Below are 19,793 nucleotides of genomic sequence, written 5' to 3' on the forward strand. Positions count from 1 at the left end.
ATAGTTAGTGTAGGGAGATGTATAGTTAGTGTAAGGAGATGTATAGTTAGTGTAAGGAGATGTATAGTTAGTGTAGGGAGATGTATAGTTAGTGTAGGGAGATGTATAGTTAGTGTAGGGAGATGTATAGTTAGTGTAGGGAGATGTATAGTTAGTGTAGGAGATGTATAGTTAGTGTAGGGAGATGTATAGTTAGTGTAAGGAGATGTATAGTTAGTGTAGGGAGATGTATAGTTAGTGTAGGGAGATGTATAGTTAGTGTAAGGAGATGTATAGTTAGTGTAGGGAGATGTATAGTTAGTGTAAGGAGATGTATAGTTAGTGTAGGGAGATGTATAGTTAGTGTAAGGAGATGTATAGTTAGTTTTGGGAGATGTATAGTTAGTGTAAGGAGATGTATAGTTAGTGTAAGGAGATGTATAGTTAGTGTAGGGAGATGTATAGTTAGTGTAAGGAGATGTATAGTTAGTGTAGGGAGATGTATAGTAAGTGTAGGGAGATGTATAGTTAGTGTAGGGAGTAAAGTATAAAGTATAGAGGCAGTACCCTCCGCTAGTGTGTTGGTGATGACACTCATGACACTGTTGGTCCGCTCTTTCCTTCCGAAGGAGGTATTGAGCTGGTCCATAGACACCATCAGGGAACCAGACAGCTTCTTCTTCACCTCAACCTCAGTAGTGGGCTGCCAGGAGGAAGAAGAAGAATCAAGCACTAATGGTAGTCAATCCATGAACACCACCACACAGCGCCATCGCTGGCCAGGGAGGGAAGTGCACTTGTAACAAGATTGGATTGGTTTGGATTTGAAGGAATGATGGGATAAATTGTAAGTTGGTACATTTTTGGCTGGCACACCAGGTAGTAATGTATTTATCTTGTTGTCGATGGATACTGATGGTAGGGAGAGTATACTGTGTCTAGAAACATGCAGGTCTTTCACAGCCAGAGTGAGAACAGAGGTATAGGGAAATTTGACCTTATTGTGATTACATAAAACTTGAATATTTGAATATTCAGAAATTGAGCAGGGAAGTATTTTGTATGTGTGTGTATGTCTCTCTGAACCAAACATTATTCCTGACCCAACCTAAATGTCCCCCTGCCTATGTAATGTAAATGTATATTTCACCCCTCTAACCATTCTCCTATCCTTAACATCTCCAGACGTAGTACTTTTTTGACCATAGAATATCACCTTCAAGTCCTGTAACAAATGATGTAGCATTTGAAGAGGACGTAGAGGGAAGAGTAGTCTGGTTACCGTAGAGAACATTAGGGGCAACATTATTGGGATCCATTCGGCATGCATTGAGCATGCACCAAGTCAAAGAGAAGGAGAGGATAGATTAGATACCATGGTCACTAGATTAGTTGTTATCATGCTGGCTAAGTTAAAAACACTGTACAAGACCTGTAGAAGGGCCAGGTCAAACTACCATGCTGCTTACTAGCAAAAGAGAAACATTGGTTTGACATTTCTGTTTAGCTTGGTTTGTTCACAGCAGATTGTTTGAAAAGAAAATGACTAATTTTGGCTATTTTGAATAGGGTTTTTACATACAATGACTGTGATATGTGGTTGTTTTTACCAACTGTATTTTAGTTGAATGTCGCCCTAAGATAAGAGAGTTTGCTAAATTTGTACAATGTTAAAGGACTAGTTCAAGATTTTGGCAATTAAGCCCTTTTCTATTTACCCAGAGTCAGATAAACTCATGGATACCATTTGTATGTCCCTGTGTGCAGTTTGAAGGAAGTTGAAGGTAGTTTCTTGAGCCAATACTAATGTTAGCGCAATGGCTGGAAGTCTACAGGAGCAAGGGCTTAATTGCCAAAATCTCGAACTATCCCTTTAATGTCAATGTAACGTCACACTGTTTGGCGTGAGGATATTAAAACGTTGAGATATAAAACAACAGTATGCTGGTCGTCACTGAAAAACCCAGTTATAAAGTAACAATAAGAACCTTTTGTTCTGATGAACTAAAGTTTCTCTATTTTGCTTCTTTAGCTAGTGGTGGGAGGCAGCATAGCATACACTACATACTAGGTAGCAGGGGAGGAGGGCGAGCGCAGATAGCGCAGACGGACTTGCAAAGAAGAGAGAGAGAGAAAGAGAGAGAGAATAAGATAGAGAGAGAGAGAAAGATAGAGAGAGAGTAAGATAGAGAAAGTGGGGGCCATGCCTAGACGGGTCTGAGTTACTCATTGACTTCCTTACACTGTCGTCACCAGATGCCTTATCTATTTTCACCTCAGGCAAAAGGCGTCCGCCTGTCCCCGGACTGATCAGAGACACCACTCCGTTGCAGTCCACCGTGGAGTTCCTCTTCCCACCACCGTGGTGGTAGCTCGTGTAGCTGCACCGCCGGTACGGGCTGAACCGGGGGCCCCGCCTTTCCTCGCACTCCTCCACCATGCTGTGCTCGTCGTCGGCGAACTCGTTCTCCGAGCCCACGCCCTTGAAGCTGAAGATGCTGCTCTTGCTGTTGTGCCTCGACAGAAACGGTGAGCCGGGGATACTGAGAAGGGACTGCAGGGGACAGGGAAATAAGGAGAGGAAATAAGGAAAGGAGACGAGTGAGTGATTGAAATTGATATAGTTGTAACACAAATCACCACATAGTGCTGAAGGTCAAGAGTTCAATCCCCACAACCATCTATGCTACTTTATCTCCTCCTGCCTTTCTCTCCACCTCTATTTCTGTAATGTCTAAATTAAGTTACATTTCAAAACGCGATCTAGCCATTTTCAGAAATGTTTGGAAATTTACACAAATGAAAACACATATCTTGTGAAAGAGCCGGAGCTATAATTTGTAAATCTCACCATGACATGTGCTAGTGAAAAGACACCAATGATTACCAAGGTAATTGTATTTTAGATTGACAAATAATAATCTTTTGTGACGAAATGCTAGATATCCACCCCAAACAATCAAACTGCAGTAGAAAAAGTCTCCCGATTGGGTTTTAAACAGTTACATGTCACAAAGTATCCTGATACATAAAAAATACATTTTTAAAGAATCCATTTGTTTCAACTATATTGTGCAAATAGCCAATCACATAGCCAATCACATAGCCAATCACATAGCCAATCACATAGCCAATCACATAGCCAATCACATAGCCAATCACATAGCCTATCACATAGCCTATCACATAGCCTATCACATAGCCTATCACATAGCTTATCACATATTGTATCCAGAGGATGAACAAGGTATATACAATGTGTTTCATTTTTTGACAGCTTTTGTAAACAAGTGTATGGGGTTTTTACAGGTTTTTTTCTGTAGGATAAATCAAGGACAGTTTTTTGAGTTTGATTATATACACTTTAAGGAAGGATTTAAGGAATAATTAGAAAGTCATGGATGGATTGATTCTTATTGTTGGAGTGATTCACTGACATAGCCCTCCGTAGGTTTACAGACAGTTCCCGTCACTGCATCTTTGCTCTCTCCTTTTCATGAGCTTGTTTAAAGGGTTTCCTCTTTCGGCCAACAGGAACAGATATCACCGGCTCCAAAGTGTTAAAGGGATCCATAATAATCAAAAGGTTCACTACACTCAAGAGGTCAAAGATAACATAGTGCTAAGTAGCCAGCCTGCAAACAGCTGAGAGTGACAGCTGTCTATCTCTGCATCTGGCTGACTAAGTCAGGGGTTAGCCTAAATGAATAAGATAAGGTTCTTATTAAACCTAACTTATGACTGAACAGACAAATATAATAGAAATTATTCCCTAAATGACTCACTTTACCGCTAGCGGCAAAAACCATATGGAACATTTCATTCATCTGGACAGTGGATATAGCCAGAGCTATTTATTTAGAGAGTTGGGCCAACTTTTCGAATGTTTAATACTGTTCTAATTCTAGACATTCAGTTCCATAACATTACATTTAAATATTCCCTGTGTAATGTTAATGAGGTTCTAACATGGCTGCCGTAGAATGTTGTAGTGTCATGTAATTGCAACATAATGCAGAAACCTCATTGGTCCAACTCTATAAATACATGGATCTGGATATAGCACGTTTTGGTACAAAACAAATGTCAGATATCGCATTTGCAAAAAAAAAGTGAAAAAATTGCATTTAGCGTGTTTTTTTAGAATCAAAGCCTTAAATAAACAATAAAAGCTTAAAAATATAAAGGAAGTGTGGAATTCCAAAATGAGATGAGTGTGTTGTAGTCAGTCAATGTTCTTACGACGATCGTGACAGAAGATCCCACCACAACAGGACCCAGGAGGGGAAGGGATCCTGGACTTGGGACGAGATCTTGGATGGGAAGGGATTCTGGACTTGGGACGAGATCTTGGATGGGAAGGGATCCTGGACTTGGGACGAGATCTTGGATGGGAAGGGATTCTGGACTTGGGACGAGATCTTGGATGGGAAGGGATCCTGGACTTGGGACGAGATCTTGGATGGGAAGGGATTCTGGACTTGGGACGAGATCTTGGATGGGAAGGGATCCTGGACTTGGGATGAGATCTTGGATGGGAAGGGATCCTGGACTTGGAACGAGATCTTGGATGGGAAGGGATCCTGGACTTGGGACGAGATCTTGGATGGGTAGGGATCCTGGACTTGGGACGAGATCTTGGGTGGGTAGGGATCCTGGACTTGGGACGAGATCTTGGATGGGTAGGGATCCTGGACTTGGGATGAGATCTTGGATGGGTAGGGATCCTGGACTTGGGATGAGATCTTGGATGGGTATGGATCCTGGACTTGGGATGAGATCTTGGATGGGAAGGGATCCTGGACTTGGGACGAGATCTTGGATGGGAAGATATCCTGGACTTGGGACGAGATCTTGGATGGGAAGGGATCCTGGACTTGGGAGGAAATCATGGCAAGACAGGATAGCCTTCCTTGGAGGCAGATGCAGGAGAGAAGGGAGGACGAAGCCGGGGTTCACGGCCACAAAGAAAGCCCAAAAAACAGCCCATTTTTGCGGGGGGGGGGCATAAGGGGTGGTCGGCGGAGCCGAAGAGTGAACCAGAGCCAGTCTGGGAAAAGAGGGAGAAATTGGAGGAGAGTGAACGGAAGGAGTCAGAGACCGTCAGTGAGCTGATTGTGAAATTGGAGGAGAGAGAAATGAGAAAGTTGTTGTGTTGGTGTATGATGCACGACATTCGCCCTAAGGAGAGTGTTATCAGTTTGATGCCACCTGAGTCAGCTCTCCGGACTCGTCCTGAGGAGCGTGCTAGCAGTCTGGTAAAAACTGTGCCGGCTCCACGCACCAGGTCTCCAGTACGCCTCCACAGCCCAGTACGTCCTGTGCCTGCTCCACGCACACTAGGCCTCCAGTGTGCCTTCCCAGTCCGGTACGTCCTGTGCCTACTCCATGCACCAGGCCTCCAGTGTGCCTTCCCATTCCGGTACGTCCTGTGCCTGCTCCACGCACTAGGCCTCCAGTGTGCCTTCCCAGTCCGGTACGTCCTGTGCCTACTCCACGCACCAGGCCTCCAGTGTGCCTTCCCAGTCCGGTACGTCCTGTGCCTGCTCCACGCACTAGGCCTCCAGTGTGCCTTCCCAGTCCGGTACGTCCTGTGCCTGCTCCACGCACTAGGCCTCCAGTGTGCCTTCCCAGTCCGGTGCGTCCTGTGCCTGCTCCACGCACTAGGCCTCCAGTGCGCCTTCCCAGTCCAGAGCTTCCGGCGACGGTCCACAGTCCAGAACCTCCTGCGACGGTCCACAGTCTGGAACCTCCTGCGACGGTCCACAGTCCGAAACCTCCTGCGATGGTCCAAGGTCTGGAACCTCCAGCGACGGCCAATGGTCCGGAACCTCCAGCTCCATGGCCGGAGCCTTCTTCTGCGCCGGTGCCCAGTCCAAGCACAGCATCCAGGGCAGCTCCAAGGCCGGAGCCTTCCTCTGCACCGATGTATATAATTAAAACAATTTGAATTCACAGACTTCACCCTCCATACACCTCTGATGAATATAACAAGAAACCTGTTCGATCACAATGCACTGCAAATTCATTCTGGCTGTGGATACGGAGAACATCAACACATTAACATCAACACATTAACATCAACACGCCAGAGGATATATCCATCGGGTCTCTGCTGGGAGTTTACCTCATTTAGATTTTATTATTCTGCTTTGCTACTAAAATCATAAACACTGAGAACTAAAACATTGTGTTATTGTTATTATTATTAATAATAGGGGACGGGGGGACGGGTAGATCTTCAAAAGGTTCTTTGAGGATCCTTTAAAAGGGGTTCATTGAAGAACTTATACCCCACAGTTTCGATTTGAAGAACCCCCTAAAGGACACCCCAGGAACCTTTTTAGAGTGTACCAGTATCGCAATATTTTTTCCATTTTTTCCATTAAAAACCTGCTGCATGTAAAATATTGTATTATAGCTTGGAAAATAAATACATGTGACTCTAGAGGACAACATAATGATGTTTGTTTCCAAAATTAGTGCTGATTAACTAAAGAAGTTAAACCCACTTTGTGTTTTCTTTTCTTCCCATGATGCTTATGGGTATTGCGATACTGATATCGTCCTGCCCCTAAGTAGCAGTACAATATGAAAGACCCCAGAACAAAATAACACTCTTCCATAATGAAACATGAATGTATTCACAGTTAATAATTCAAGCCTTGGTTGAAGCCCTGTTACTCTATGGTTGAATCCCTGTTAGTCTGTGGTTAAATCCCTGTTACTCTGTGGTTGAAGCCCTGAAACTCTGTGGTTGAAGCCCTGTTACTCTGTGGTTAAATCCCTGTTACTCTGTGGTTGAAGCCCTGGTACTCTGTGGTTGAAGCCCTGGTACTCTGTGGTTGAAGCCCTGGTACTCTGTGGTTGAAGCCCTGTTAGTCTGTGGTTGAAGCCCTGTTACTCTGTGGTTGAAGCCCTGTTACTTTGTGGTTGAAGCTCTGAGTATCCTTCCAAGATGGCATAGCAGTAAGTCGTCCTGTCGTGTCATGTCCCTTGTATATATCGTTTCTTTTTCGTTTTTTACATATTTTTCTATGAATATCTCTTTAAAAACATTTTGCTAAACCTAAGCTTCCAAATACTCTCCTGCAACCCGCCTCACCCAATGTAGCTATTTTTCCTAAAGTATTTATATTTACTTCGGAACCGGAACCCCTCAAATGAAGCTAGCCAGCTAACCACCAGCTATGCTAGCGGTCTTCAGCTAACCGTTCATCAGCTAACCTTCAGCCCGGAAAGCTCTCACCAGTTCGAACAACGCGACTCTAACCAGAGCATAACGGACCTATTTATTTTTTCAACCCCGGATTCATCCCCGGATTCCCACCGCAAACGGAACATTTTTTCAGCTGGATCTTCACAACTAGCTAGCTAGCATTTCCACCCACTTAGCTTGAAGCTAGCCCGGCCAGAGCACCTGTAGCATACTCCTGGGCTACAATACCCGGGCCCACGACCGGTCTATCGATGTCACCGCATGAAGAGGAATAAACAGACTCACCCCATCGCGACGTCCCCCAAAGGCTAACTCTCTAGCCCTCGCTATCTCCCTGCTTGCTAATTCGGCCTGCTAACTGCTAGCTTGTCTAGCTCCGGTCCGCTAACTGCTACCTTGTCTAACCCGGGCCTACGAACTGTTAGCTTGTTAGTACAGGCCTGCTAACCGTCTGAATCGCCGCGTCCCAAACACTCACTAGACCCATATTTACTCTCTATCTCTTTTTGATTTTTGATTTGTTTATACCTTCCGGAAACCCGCCTCACCCAATGTGATACGGAATCGTTATTTTAAATTTTTTAGAACACACTCAAGAACCTCCAGACGCTAACCAGCTAACTAGCTACAAGCTATTTAGTCATTGTTAGTTTTTTTTAACCTGGATAACACTCGCCAGTCCAGCTTCCCTGCCCATCCACCGCTGCCGCCTGGACACTGATCTCTTGGCTACATAGCTGATGCACCCTGGACTGTCCATTAATCACGGTACTCCATTCTGCTTGTTTGTTTTATCTGTCGGCCCAGTTGCCTAGTCAATGCCATTTTACCTGCTGTTTGTTGTGCTAGCTGATTAGCTGCTGTTGTCTCACCTACTGTTTTAGCTAGCTTTCCCAATTCAACACCTGTGATTACTGTATGCCTTGCTGTATGTCTCTCTCAAATGTCAATATGCCTTGTATACTGTTGTTCAGGTTAGTTATCATTGTTTTAGTTCACAATGGAGCCCCTAGTTCCATTCTTCATACCCCTGTTACCTCCTTTGTCCCACCTCCCACACATGCGGTGACCTCACCCATTACAACCAGCATGTCCAGAGATACAACCTCTCTCATCATCACCCAGTGCCTGGGCTTACCTCCGCTGTACCCGCACCCCACCATACCCCTGTCTGCGCATTATGCCCTGAATATATTCTACCATGCCCAGAAACCTGCTCCTCTTATTCTCTGTCCCCAACGCTCTAGGCGACCAGTTTTGATAGCCTTTAGCCGCACCCTCATACTACTCCTTCCCTGTTCCGCGGGTGATGTGGAGGTATACCCAGGCCCTGCATGTCCCCAGGCACCCTCATTTGTTGACTTCTGTGATCGAAAAAGCCTTGGTTTCATGCATGTCAACATCAGAAGCCTCCTCCCTAAGTTTGTTTTACTCACTGCTTTAGCACACTCTGCTAACCCTGATGTCCTTGCCGTGTCTGAATCCTGGCTCAGGAAGGCCACCAAAAATTCAGAGATTTCCATACCCAACTATAACATCTTCCGTCAAGATAGAACTGCCAAAGGGGGAGGAGTTGCAGTCTACTGCAGAGATAGCCTGCAAAGTAATGTCATACTTTCCAGGTACATACCCAAACAGTTCGAACTACTAATTTTGAAAATTACTCTCTCCAGAAATAAGTCTCTCACTGTTGCCGCCTGCTACCGAACCCCCTCAGCTCCCAGCTGTGCCCTGGACACCATTTGTGAATTGATCGCCCCCCATCTAGCTTCAGAGTTTGTTCTGTTAGGTGACCTAAACTGGGATATGCTTAACACCCCGGCAGTCCTACAATCTAAGCTAGATGCCCTCAATCTCACACAAATCATCAAGGAACCCACCAGGTACAACCCTAACTCTGTAAACAAGGGCACCCTCATAGATGTCACCCTGACCAACTGGCCCTCCAAATACACCTCCGCTGTCTTCAACCAGGATCTCAGCGATCACTGCCTCATTGCCTGTATCCGCCACGGAGCCGCAGTCAAACGACCACCCCTCATCACTGTCAAACGCTCCTTAAAACACTTCTGTGAGCAGGCCTTTCTAATCGACCTGGCCCGGGTATCCTGCAAGGACATTGACCTCATCCCGTCAGTTGAGGATGCCTGGTCATTCTTTAAAAGTAACTTCCTCACCATTTTAGATAAGCATGCTCCGTTCAAAAAATGCAGAACTAAGAACGGATACAGCCCTTGGTTCACTCCAGACCTGACTGCCCTCGACCAGCACAAAAACATCCTGTGGCAGACTGCAATAGCACCGAATAGTCCCCATGATATGCAACTGTTCAGGGAAGTCAGCAACCAATACACACAGTCAGTCAGGAAAGCTAAGGCCAGCTTCTTCAGGCAGAAGTTTGCATCCTGAGGTCCAACTCAAAAAAGTTCTGGGACACTGTGAAGTCCATGGAGAACAAGAGCACCTCCTCCCAGCTGCCCACTGCACTGAGGCTAGGTAACACGGTCACCACCGATAAATCCATGATTATCGAAAACTTCAATAAGCATTTCTCAACGGCTGGCCATGCCTTCCACCTGGCTACTCCAACCTCGGCCAACAGCTCCACCCCCCCCGCAGCTCCTCGCCCAAGCCTCTCCAGGTTCTCCTTTACCCAAATCCAGATAGCAGATGTTCTGAAAGAGCTGCAAAACCTGGACCCGTTCAAATCAGCTGGGCTTGACAATCTGGACCCTCTATTTCTGAAACTATCCGCCGCCATTGTCGCAACCCCTATTACCAGCCTGTTCAACCTCTCTTTCATATCGTCTGAGATCCCCAAGGATTGGAAAGCTGCCGCAGTCATCCCCCTCTTCAAGGGGGGAGACACCCTGGACCCAAACTGTTACAGACCTATATCCATCCTGCCCTGCCTATCTAAGGTCTTCGAAAGCCAAGTCAACAAACAGGTCACTGACCATCTCGAACCCCACCGTACCTTCTCCGCTGTGCAATCTGGTTTCCGAGCCGGTCACGGGTGCACCTCAGCCACACTCAAGGTACTAAACGATATCATAACCGCCATCGATAAAAGACAGTACTGTGCAGCCGTCTTCATCGACCTTGCCAAGGCTTTCGACTCTGTCAATCACCATATTCTTATCGGCAGACTCAGTAGCCTCGGTTTTTCGGATGACTGCCTTGCCTGGTTCACCAATTACTTTGCAGACAGAGTTCAGTGTGTCAAATCGGAGGGCATGCTGTCCGGTCTTCTGGCAGTCTCTATGGGGGTGCCACAGGGTTCAATTCTCAGGCCGACTCTTTTCTCTGTATATATCAATGATGTTGCTCTTGCTGCGGGCGATTCCCTGATCCACCTCTACGCAGACGACACCATTCTATATACTTTCGGCCCGTCATTGGACACTGTTCTATCTAACCTCCAAACGAGCTTCAATGCCATACAACACTCCTTCCGTGGCCTCCAACTGCTCTTAAACGCTAGTAAAACCAAATGCATGCTTTTCAACCGATCGCTGCCTGCACCCGCATGCCCGACTAGCATCACCACCCTGGATGGTTCCGACCTTGAATATGTGGACATCTATAAGTACCTAGGTGTCTGGCTAGACTGCAAACTCTCCTTCCAGACTCATATCAAACATCTCCAATCGAAAATCAAATCAAGAGTCGGCTTTCTATTCCGCAACAAAGCCTCCTTCACTCACGCCGCCAAGCTTACCCTAGTAAAACTGACTATCCTACCGATCCTCGACTTCGGCGATGTCATCTACAAAATGGCTTCCAACACTCTACTCAGCAAACTGGATGCAGTCTATCACAGTGCCATCCGTTTTGTCACTAAAGCACCTTATACCACCCACCACTGCGACTTGTATGCTCTAGTCGGCTGGCCCTCGCTACATATTCGTCACCAGACCCACTGGCTCCAGGTCATCTACAAGCCCATGCTAGGTAAAGCTCCGCCTTATCTCAATTCACTGGTCACAATGACAACACCCATCCGTAGCACGCGCTCCAGCAGGTGTATCTCACTGATCATCCCTAAAGCTAACACCTCATTTGGTCGCCTTTTGTTCCAGTACTCTGCTGCCTGTGACTGGAACGAACTGCAAAAATCGCTGAAGCTGGAGACTTTTATCTCTCTCACCAACTTCAAACATCAGCTATCTGAGCAGCTAACCGATCGCTGCAGCTGTACATAGTCTATTGGTAAATAGCCCACCCATTTTCACCTACCTCATCCCCATACTGTTTTTATTTATTTACTTTTCTGCTCTTTTGCACACCAATATCTCTACCTGTACATGACCATCTGATCATTTATCACTCTAGTGTTAATCTGCAAAATTGTAATTATTCGCCTACCTCCTCATGCCTTTTGCACACATTGTATAAAGACTCCCCCTTTTTTTCTACTGTGTTATTGACTTGTTAATTGTTTACTCCATGTGTAACTCTGTGTTGTCTGCTCACACTGCTATGCTTTATCTTGGCCAGGTCGCAGTTGCAAATGAGAACTTGCTCTCAACTAGCCTACCTGGTTAAATAAAGGTGAAATAAAATAAATAAAAAATGTTACTCTGTGGTTGAAGCCATGTTACTCTGTGGTTGAAGCCCTGTTACTCTGTGGTTCAAGCCCCATCTTCTTCCAGAAATGCATTGCACAGTGACAAACAGTGACCTTTGACACTGGTCCCCTCACCTGGTTCATGATGGAAGACTTGCGGCCTAGCCGGTTGTCAGGGAAACGGAAGCGGCTCTTCTTACTGCCGTCGTCCGACTCGGACTTGACAAACTTCTCGCAGTCCCCCTTCTCCTCCCGCTGCAACTGCTCTTTCTGGCGCCACTTCTTCTTGCGGTTGCGCCGCTCCTTGGCGCTCTTGGAGCTGAGCTTGGACATCTCTGACGAGCTACAGGACAGGGTCCCCCCGCCGTCATCATCCCCTACGTCCTCCGACATGGTGCCTGCCGACGTCGCCATGGCGTTGGACTATCGCAAACCACCACACCGGGAGAGAGAGTGAGACAAACACCTGCGTGTCCATTCCCACTGAAATCTCATTCATACCTTACGCAAATACACAATGCATTTAGCTAGCTACGCAAAAATAGCAATCCTGCGTAGTTGTATCGAGATACAAATTGCGGGGCTGCATCTGCACTTGACTTACTTGGGAGTAAGTTGTGCAAGTTTGCTGTGCAAGTTTGCATATTTTTGCTAAGCAAGTACACAGAACAGCCATTTTGCATAGCTTGGCTTCAGAGACATGGCTTTTATCAGGCTAAACAGATTTCAACTTGCCATATGTGACAGACAGGGTTCCAACCCCAGTTTGCTGTGAGTCAAAAGAGTGCATTAGCCCGCTAAGCCAAAGCCTAGGCATTGACTCAGGAAGCCCATGCAGATCTTCAGGTCTCAGGCAAGGTTACTCACCTCCGTCACAAACACAGTGAGGTATAGGAGCATGGTAACGAACACGGCTCCACTGTTTATATTAGACAACAGATTTAAACCAAACAGACAGTCAAGGATAGGAGTGGAGTATAGTAAGCACAGACAGTAAAGAGACAAGCATATACAGTATACACAAAGAGATGACAGACAGACAGACAGACAGACAGACAGACAGACAGACAGACAGACAGACAGACAGACAGACAGACAGACAGACAGACAGACAGACAGACAGACAGACAGACAGACAGACAGACAGACAGACAGACAGACAGACAGACAGACAGACAGACAGACAGACAGACAGAACAGGACAGACAGAACGACAGACAGACAGACAGACAGACAGACAGACAGACAGACAGACAGACAGACAGACAGACAGACAGACAGACAGACAGACAGACAGACAGACAGACAGACAGACAGACAGACAGACAGACAGACAGACAGACAGACAGACAGAACAGAACAGACAGACAGACAGACAGACAGACAGACAGACAGACAGACAGACAGACAGACAGACAGACAGACAGACAGACAGACAGACAGACAGACAGACAGACAGACAGACAGAGACAGACAGACAGACAGACAGACAGAACAGAACAGAACAGAACAGAACAGAACAGAATAGAACAGACAGACATACAGACAGAATAGACATACAGACAGAACAGAACAGAACAGAATAGAACAGACAGACATACAGACAGAATAGACATACAGACAGAACAGAACAGAACAGAACACAACAGAACAGACAGACATACAGACAGAACAGACATACAGACAGAACAGAACAGAACAGAACAGACAGACATACAGACAGAACAGACATACAGACAGAACAGAACAGACACTGACCTGTGCGGCCTCCTGCAGAGACAGTAACAAAAAAGACAAAGAAACAAACACATATGACATATACAGTGTATGGTCACAAAGAATGCATCTGAAATGGCACCCCTTTCCCTAGACATAGTGCACTACCTGGTCAAAAGTAGTGCACTATAAAGTCTATCGCAAAAAAGGTCCCATAGACATGCTGAGACACAGAGACACTGGGATACTGACCTGTGCAGCCTCCTGCTGGTTCTTGATCTGCTCCAGCATGGCTTTGAACTCCGCCTCTTTCTGCTCAGCCTCCTCCATGGTGGCCTGGTTCTGCTCCTCATAGGCCATGGCCACCACAGCCAGGATCAGATTGACCAGGTAGAAGGACCCCACGAAGATCACCAACACAAAGAAGATCATGTAGGTCTTCCCTGCTGCCCGCAGGGTCTGGGAGGGAGGAGAGAAGACAGCAGAGGATCAGATACACTAATAGAAAATAAGGGTTGATTCCAGGTATAACCCCTTAGGGTTCCACGTCGAACCCTCTGTGGAAAGGGGTTTTACATGGAATCCAAAAGGGTTCTACCTGGAAATAAAACACTGATATTTGACCTATACCCTCTGACCTCTGACCTCTAACAATCCTGTCGACCTTAGGGTCTGGAAGAGAACAGAGAGTACAACAGAGTCAGACACTTGTCTCCCATCCAGTTCTTCAGAAGAGGTCGTCAATTGGTTCCCCTCCTTTATCCAGGCCGTCATTACGATGATAACTGGGTCATATGACAGGGATGTGAGGTTCATATTGAGGTGGGGTTAAAGGGTAAAGGTCAAACGTTAGAGGTCAGAGATTATGTATCAGTTACTGAGTACTGTTGAACCTATCCAGGCTGTGTAGAAGTGTAGAATCTAAACGCTAGTGGCGGTACTGTAACACTTCCCCACTGCAAACACAATCAATTTAATTTACATTCCCTTCTGCTTACTAGAGTGTGATGATTACTCTAATTCCCTGTCATAGACATTATGTAAGCCGATTAACAGTGAGGTGTAGAACTGATTTTACGTTAGGAATTGTTACTGGTTGTGCCTCAACACCAGAAGTACTTCCATGCACTGACTGATCCCAGTGTGTGTGTGTGTGTGTGTGTGTGTGTGTGTGTGCGTGTGTGTGTGCGTGTGCGTGTGTGCGTGTGTGCGTGTGCGTGTGTGTGTGTGTGTGTGTGTGTGTGCGTGTGCGTGTGCGTGTGCGTGTGCGTGTGCGTGTGCGTGTGCGTGTGCGTGTGTGTGTGCGTGTGTGTGTGTGTGTGTGTGTGTGTGTGTGTGTGTGTGTGTGTGTGTGTGTGTGTGTGTGTGTGTGTGTGTGTGTGTGTGTGTTAGGTTCCCAGCATGGTCACAACTTGGCGTTATTTATCAAATGAAGCCTGGGCTCCCCCATATCTGCATTTCAGTTTTCCGTGAATAGTGCAGTGGAAGCACACCCCACCAGACAGCTAGCTAACATAAGGCCAGTCCTTTCAGTGAGTTGCTATCCCCAGAGGAGAAACCATGAGACTCAAGCAGAGAGGAAGGAAAACAGCCACTCTGATTCTGAATGCTATTTGGTACGGTGAGTATTCAGAACACTTGACTTTTCTCCACATTTTGTTATGTTACAGCCTTATTCTAAAATGGATTAAATAAGACTATTTCCTCAGCAATCTACACACAACACCCCATCATGACAAAGGGAAAACAGGTTTGTAGAAATGTCCCATGGTTGACAATGCATGTCAAAGCAAAAAAAACAAGCTCCAAGACTAGATTGTGTCGAGGCACAAATCTGGGGAAGGGTACCAAAATATTTATGCAGCATTGAAGGTTCCCAAAAACACAGTGGCCTCCATCATTCTTAAATGGAAGAGGTTTGGAAACACCAAGACTCTTCCTAGAGCTGCCTGCCGGGTCAATTTGACCAATCTGGGGAGAAAGGCCATGTTCAGGGAGGTGACCAAGAACCCAATGATCACTCTGACAGAACTCTAGAGTTCCTCTCTGGAGATGGGAGAACCTTCCAGAAGGACAACCATCTCTGCAGCACTCCACAAATTAGGCCTTTATGATAGAGTGGCCAGACGGAAACCACTTCTCAGTAAAATGCACATGATAGCCCGCTTGGAGTTTGCCAACATGCATCTAAAGACTCTCAGACCATGAGAAACAATATTCTCTGGTCTAATGAAACCAAGATTGAACTCTTGGCCTGAATGCCAACAACCCTAAGAAAACAGCCAAGGCAACACATGAGTGGCTTCAGGACACGTCTCTGAATGTTCTTGAGTGGCCCAGCCAGAGCCCGGACTTGAACCTGATCAAATATCTTTGGAGAGACCTGGAAATAGCTGTGCAGCAACGCTCCCCATCCAACCTGACAGAGCTTGAGAGGATCTGCAGAGAAGAATGGGAGAAACTCCCTAAATACAGGTGTGCCAAGCTTGTAGCGTCATACCCAAGAAGACTCGAGGCTGTAATCGCTGCAAAAGGTGCTTCAACAAAGTACTGAGTAAAGGGTCTGAATACTTTTTGTTTTGTCATTATCCTCCTAGACCCCCAGACCCACTCCAATTCGCATACCGCCCCAGCAGATCCACAGATGACACAATCTCAATCACACTTCACACTGCCCTTTCTCACCAGGACAAAAGGAACACCTATATGAGAATGCTGTTCATCGACTACAGCTCAGCGTTCAACACCATAGTACCCTCAAAGCTCATCACTAAGCTAAGGACCCTGAGACTAAACACCTCAATCTGCAACTGGATCCTGGACTTCCTGATGGGCCGCCCCCAGGTGGTAAGAGTAGGCAACAATACATCTGCCATGCTGATCCTGAACACTGGGGCCCCTCAGGGGTGTGTACTTAGTCCCCTCCTGTATTCCCTGTTCACCCACAACTGCATGGCCAAACACGACTCCAGCACCAACATTAAGTTTGCCGACAACACAACATTGGTAGGCCTGATCACCGACAATGATGAGATGGCCTATAGGGAGGAGGTCAGAGAACTGGCAGTGTGGTTCCAGGACAACAACCTCTCCCTCAATGTGAGCAAGACAAAGGAGCTGATCGTGGTCTACAGGAAAAGGTGGGCCGAATAGGCCACCATTAACATCGACGAGGCTGTAGGGGAGCGGTTCCTCAGCAGCTTCTACCCCCAAGCCATAAGACTGCTGAAGAATTCATAAAAATCGCAACCGGACAATTTACATTGACCCCCTCCCTTGTACACTGCTGTTTGTTTGTTACCTATGCGTAGTCACTTCACCCCCACCTACACGTACAGATTACCACAACTAGCCTGTATCTCAACACACTGACTCGGTACCGGTGCCCCCTGTATATAGCCTCATTATTGTAATTCTTATTGTGTTTATTTGAAGCCATTGAAAACAGTTTATCACAGCTCACTAGGCTTTATTACGGGTGATAGGTTGAGTATACATCACGGCATTCTGTATCAAAAGGTAGGCTGGCCCTCTTTGAAGTCTCAAAGATCAATGCATTGCACTATTTTTGTTTATAAAGCCGTCTTGCATAAACTTCCTCCATACCTTACTTTATTATTCGCCTATAGATGTACATATCAGTCCTTAGATAAACGTTGGACTCTCTCCTAACACAGGGCGCTGAAAAGAAAATTATATTTGTCTGGCAAAAGCTATATGAACATGGTGATAAGCCAGGAAAGTACTTGGCGTACCTAGCTAAACAGAGAGCTGACTCACAGTCAATTGCTACTATTACTGATTCTGATGGCAATCATTTATATGAAAATAAATTGATAAATGACTCTTTAGAAATGTTATGTAAATCTTTATGCCTCAGAACTGACAAATGACGCACCCAAATTAATGGAGAACTTATTTTCTAAGATTGAGCTCCCTACTGTCTCCGAAGAACAGAGGTCTCTCCTTAATGCCCCTATTACCGAGGAAGAGGTCATGTTCGCAATTAAGAATCTGCAAAATGGTAAGGCCCCAGGACCAGATGGGTTTTGTAGTGAGTTCTATAAAGAGTTCCATGGCCTGATCCTTGAGCCATTGCGTGATATGTTTAACCACTCATTTTCAAATGACCAGTTCTCTCAAACGCTGAGAGAAGCCAACATATCACTTATTCTCAAAAAAGGAAAATGTCCAGAGTCTTGTTCCTCGTACAGACCCATTTCACTTCTGAATGTGGATAGAAAATTACTTTCTAAAATTCTAGCCACCAGATTAGAGGACTCACTGCCACTAATTGTGAAAGGAGACCAAACTGGCTTCATTAAGGGCCGTAAGTCATGCAACAATATCAGGCGGCTTCTTGATGTAATTCAAGCCTCCCAACGAAGTGCTATGGCTGGTCTTGTGCTCTCCCTAAATACTGAGAAAGCATTTGATCGTGTGGAGTGGTCTTACCTATTTTCTGCTCTAAATACATTTTGGGGACAACTTTATAAAATGGGTGAAAGTTTTATATGACGATCCTCAGGCTGCTATCCTTACTAATGGGCTAAGGTCAAATAGCTTCTCTATGCACAGAGGTACCAGACAGGGCTGTCCTTTGTCCCCTCTCCTCTTGCACCAGTTTAAAATAAATGTATGTTTATTTAACTAGGCAAGTCAGTTAAGAACACATTTTCCTTTTCAATGATGGCCTAGGAAAAGTGGGTTAACTGCCTGTTCAGGGGAAGAACAACAGATTTGTACCTTGTCAGCTCAGGGGTTTGAACTTGCAACCTTCCGGGGACTAGTCCAACGCTCTAACCACTAGGCTACCCTGCCGTCCCTGCCACCGTTATGGAACCACTGGCCGAGGCCATCAGGGTAATGCCTGCTATACAGGGGCTGCTCATTGGTGATGTTCACCATAAAGTAAGCTTGTATGCTGATGATGTTCTGATATTCATCTCTAGTCCCGAGACTTAAATTACATCTCTTATTAATATTATTGAATTATTCAGCGAATTCTCAGACTATAAGATTAACTTAACTAAATCAGAGGCTATGCCACTTGGTAACCTTCACTCTGTACCTAATACTTCTCCCCCTTCCCTTTTAAAGGGTCTCCCTCAGGTTTCTAGTATCTGGGTATATTTTTATCTCCTAAATTCCAGCAAATGTACAAAGCCAATTTTGTTCCCTTGTTTGATACAATAAGACTGGAGCGCTGGAACTCTCTCCCCATTTCTTGGTTGGGTAGAATTGAACATGAACATTTGAAAATTAACATTTTACCTAGACTACTTTACCCAATACAAATGATCCCAGTATTACTCTCCAATAAGTTAATAAAGGATGTAAATGGATGGCTAAGTTCCTTTATATGGAGTAAACGCAAGCCAAGACTTAAGATGGGAATATTGCAGCTGCCAAGTTCTATGGGCGGCTTGGACCTGCCCAATATCAGGTTCTATCAATGGTGTGCCCACCTTTGTTATATTTCTGACTGGATCTCAAATGATGACTCCTCTATTTGGTTAGACATTGAGACTTCTCTTTACAAATACCCCTTACAGGATCTTTTATTTTTCAGAAGGTTCAAGTCTGTAGAAGATCACTGCAATAATCCCATTACACTTAACACACTCAAAGTATGGAGATCAGTTCAACATTTTTTGGGAAGGTCCAAACTAACCTCTGCTTTTTCCCCAATTCTTAACAACCTAGATTTTGGTCCAGGATTGCTGGATGCTGGCTTTAACTTGTGGCTTAATGAGGGCATACGCAGACAAAATGACTTATTTGCTGATAAGATTTTATTGTCATTTGAGCACATGGTCCAGAAATATCGACTCCCCAAGCAGTACTTTTTCTGCTTCCTACAAGTAAGACATTCAATTCTGAAGAGCACCACCTTAATTGGCAACCCTGATTTGTCTGTTTTTGAAAGAATGCTTTTTTTCTCAAAAAGGAAAATGTCTGTAAGTCTGTTTTATGATGCTTTAAGGTCATTTTCTGCTGTCGACACACAGAGGGTGAAACAAGTTTGGGAGAAAGAATTGTCTGTTACTATTGACGAAGAGATGTGGGAGGACATTTGGAGATATGCAAAAACAATATCTATATGTAATCGTACTAGAACAATCCAATTAAGAATAATACACAGATTGCATATACTGTATCCCCAAATTGTAGACATGCTTTTAGCCCCTGTTCCTCTTCTCCTTGGTGTCTTAAATGTAAAAACTGATACAGGCATCCTAACACAATGTTTATGGTCATGTACCAAAATACAAAGATACTGGTCTGGTGTTCTGCAAGAAATTGAAA

At 45.3% G+C, this 19,793-nt stretch overlaps 1 protein-coding gene across 1 annotated transcript in view; it reads right to left on the reverse strand.

Annotated features, from left to right (window-relative positions):
* The window catches only part of LOC124032316 (sodium channel protein type 8 subunit alpha-like), a 126,144-nt gene that overhangs the window by 58,207 nt on the left and 48,144 nt on the right, over positions 1-19,793 (reverse strand). The window contains exons 10-14 of the mRNA XM_046344625.1: positions 13,737-13,943; positions 13,527-13,538; positions 11,904-12,191; positions 2,255-2,533; positions 547-682 (exon numbers count right to left, since the gene is read on the reverse strand). Coding sequence (XP_046200581.1) covers positions 547-682; positions 2,255-2,533; positions 11,904-12,191; positions 13,527-13,538; positions 13,737-13,943 — 922 coding nt within the window. The remainder of the gene's footprint in view (positions 1-546; positions 683-2,254; positions 2,534-11,903; positions 12,192-13,526; positions 13,539-13,736; positions 13,944-19,793) is intronic.

This window comes from Oncorhynchus gorbuscha, linkage group LG03 (genome assembly GCF_021184085.1).
Source record: "Oncorhynchus gorbuscha isolate QuinsamMale2020 ecotype Even-year linkage group LG03, OgorEven_v1.0, whole genome shotgun sequence".
NCBI lineage: Eukaryota > Metazoa > Chordata > Actinopteri > Salmoniformes > Salmonidae > Oncorhynchus > Oncorhynchus gorbuscha.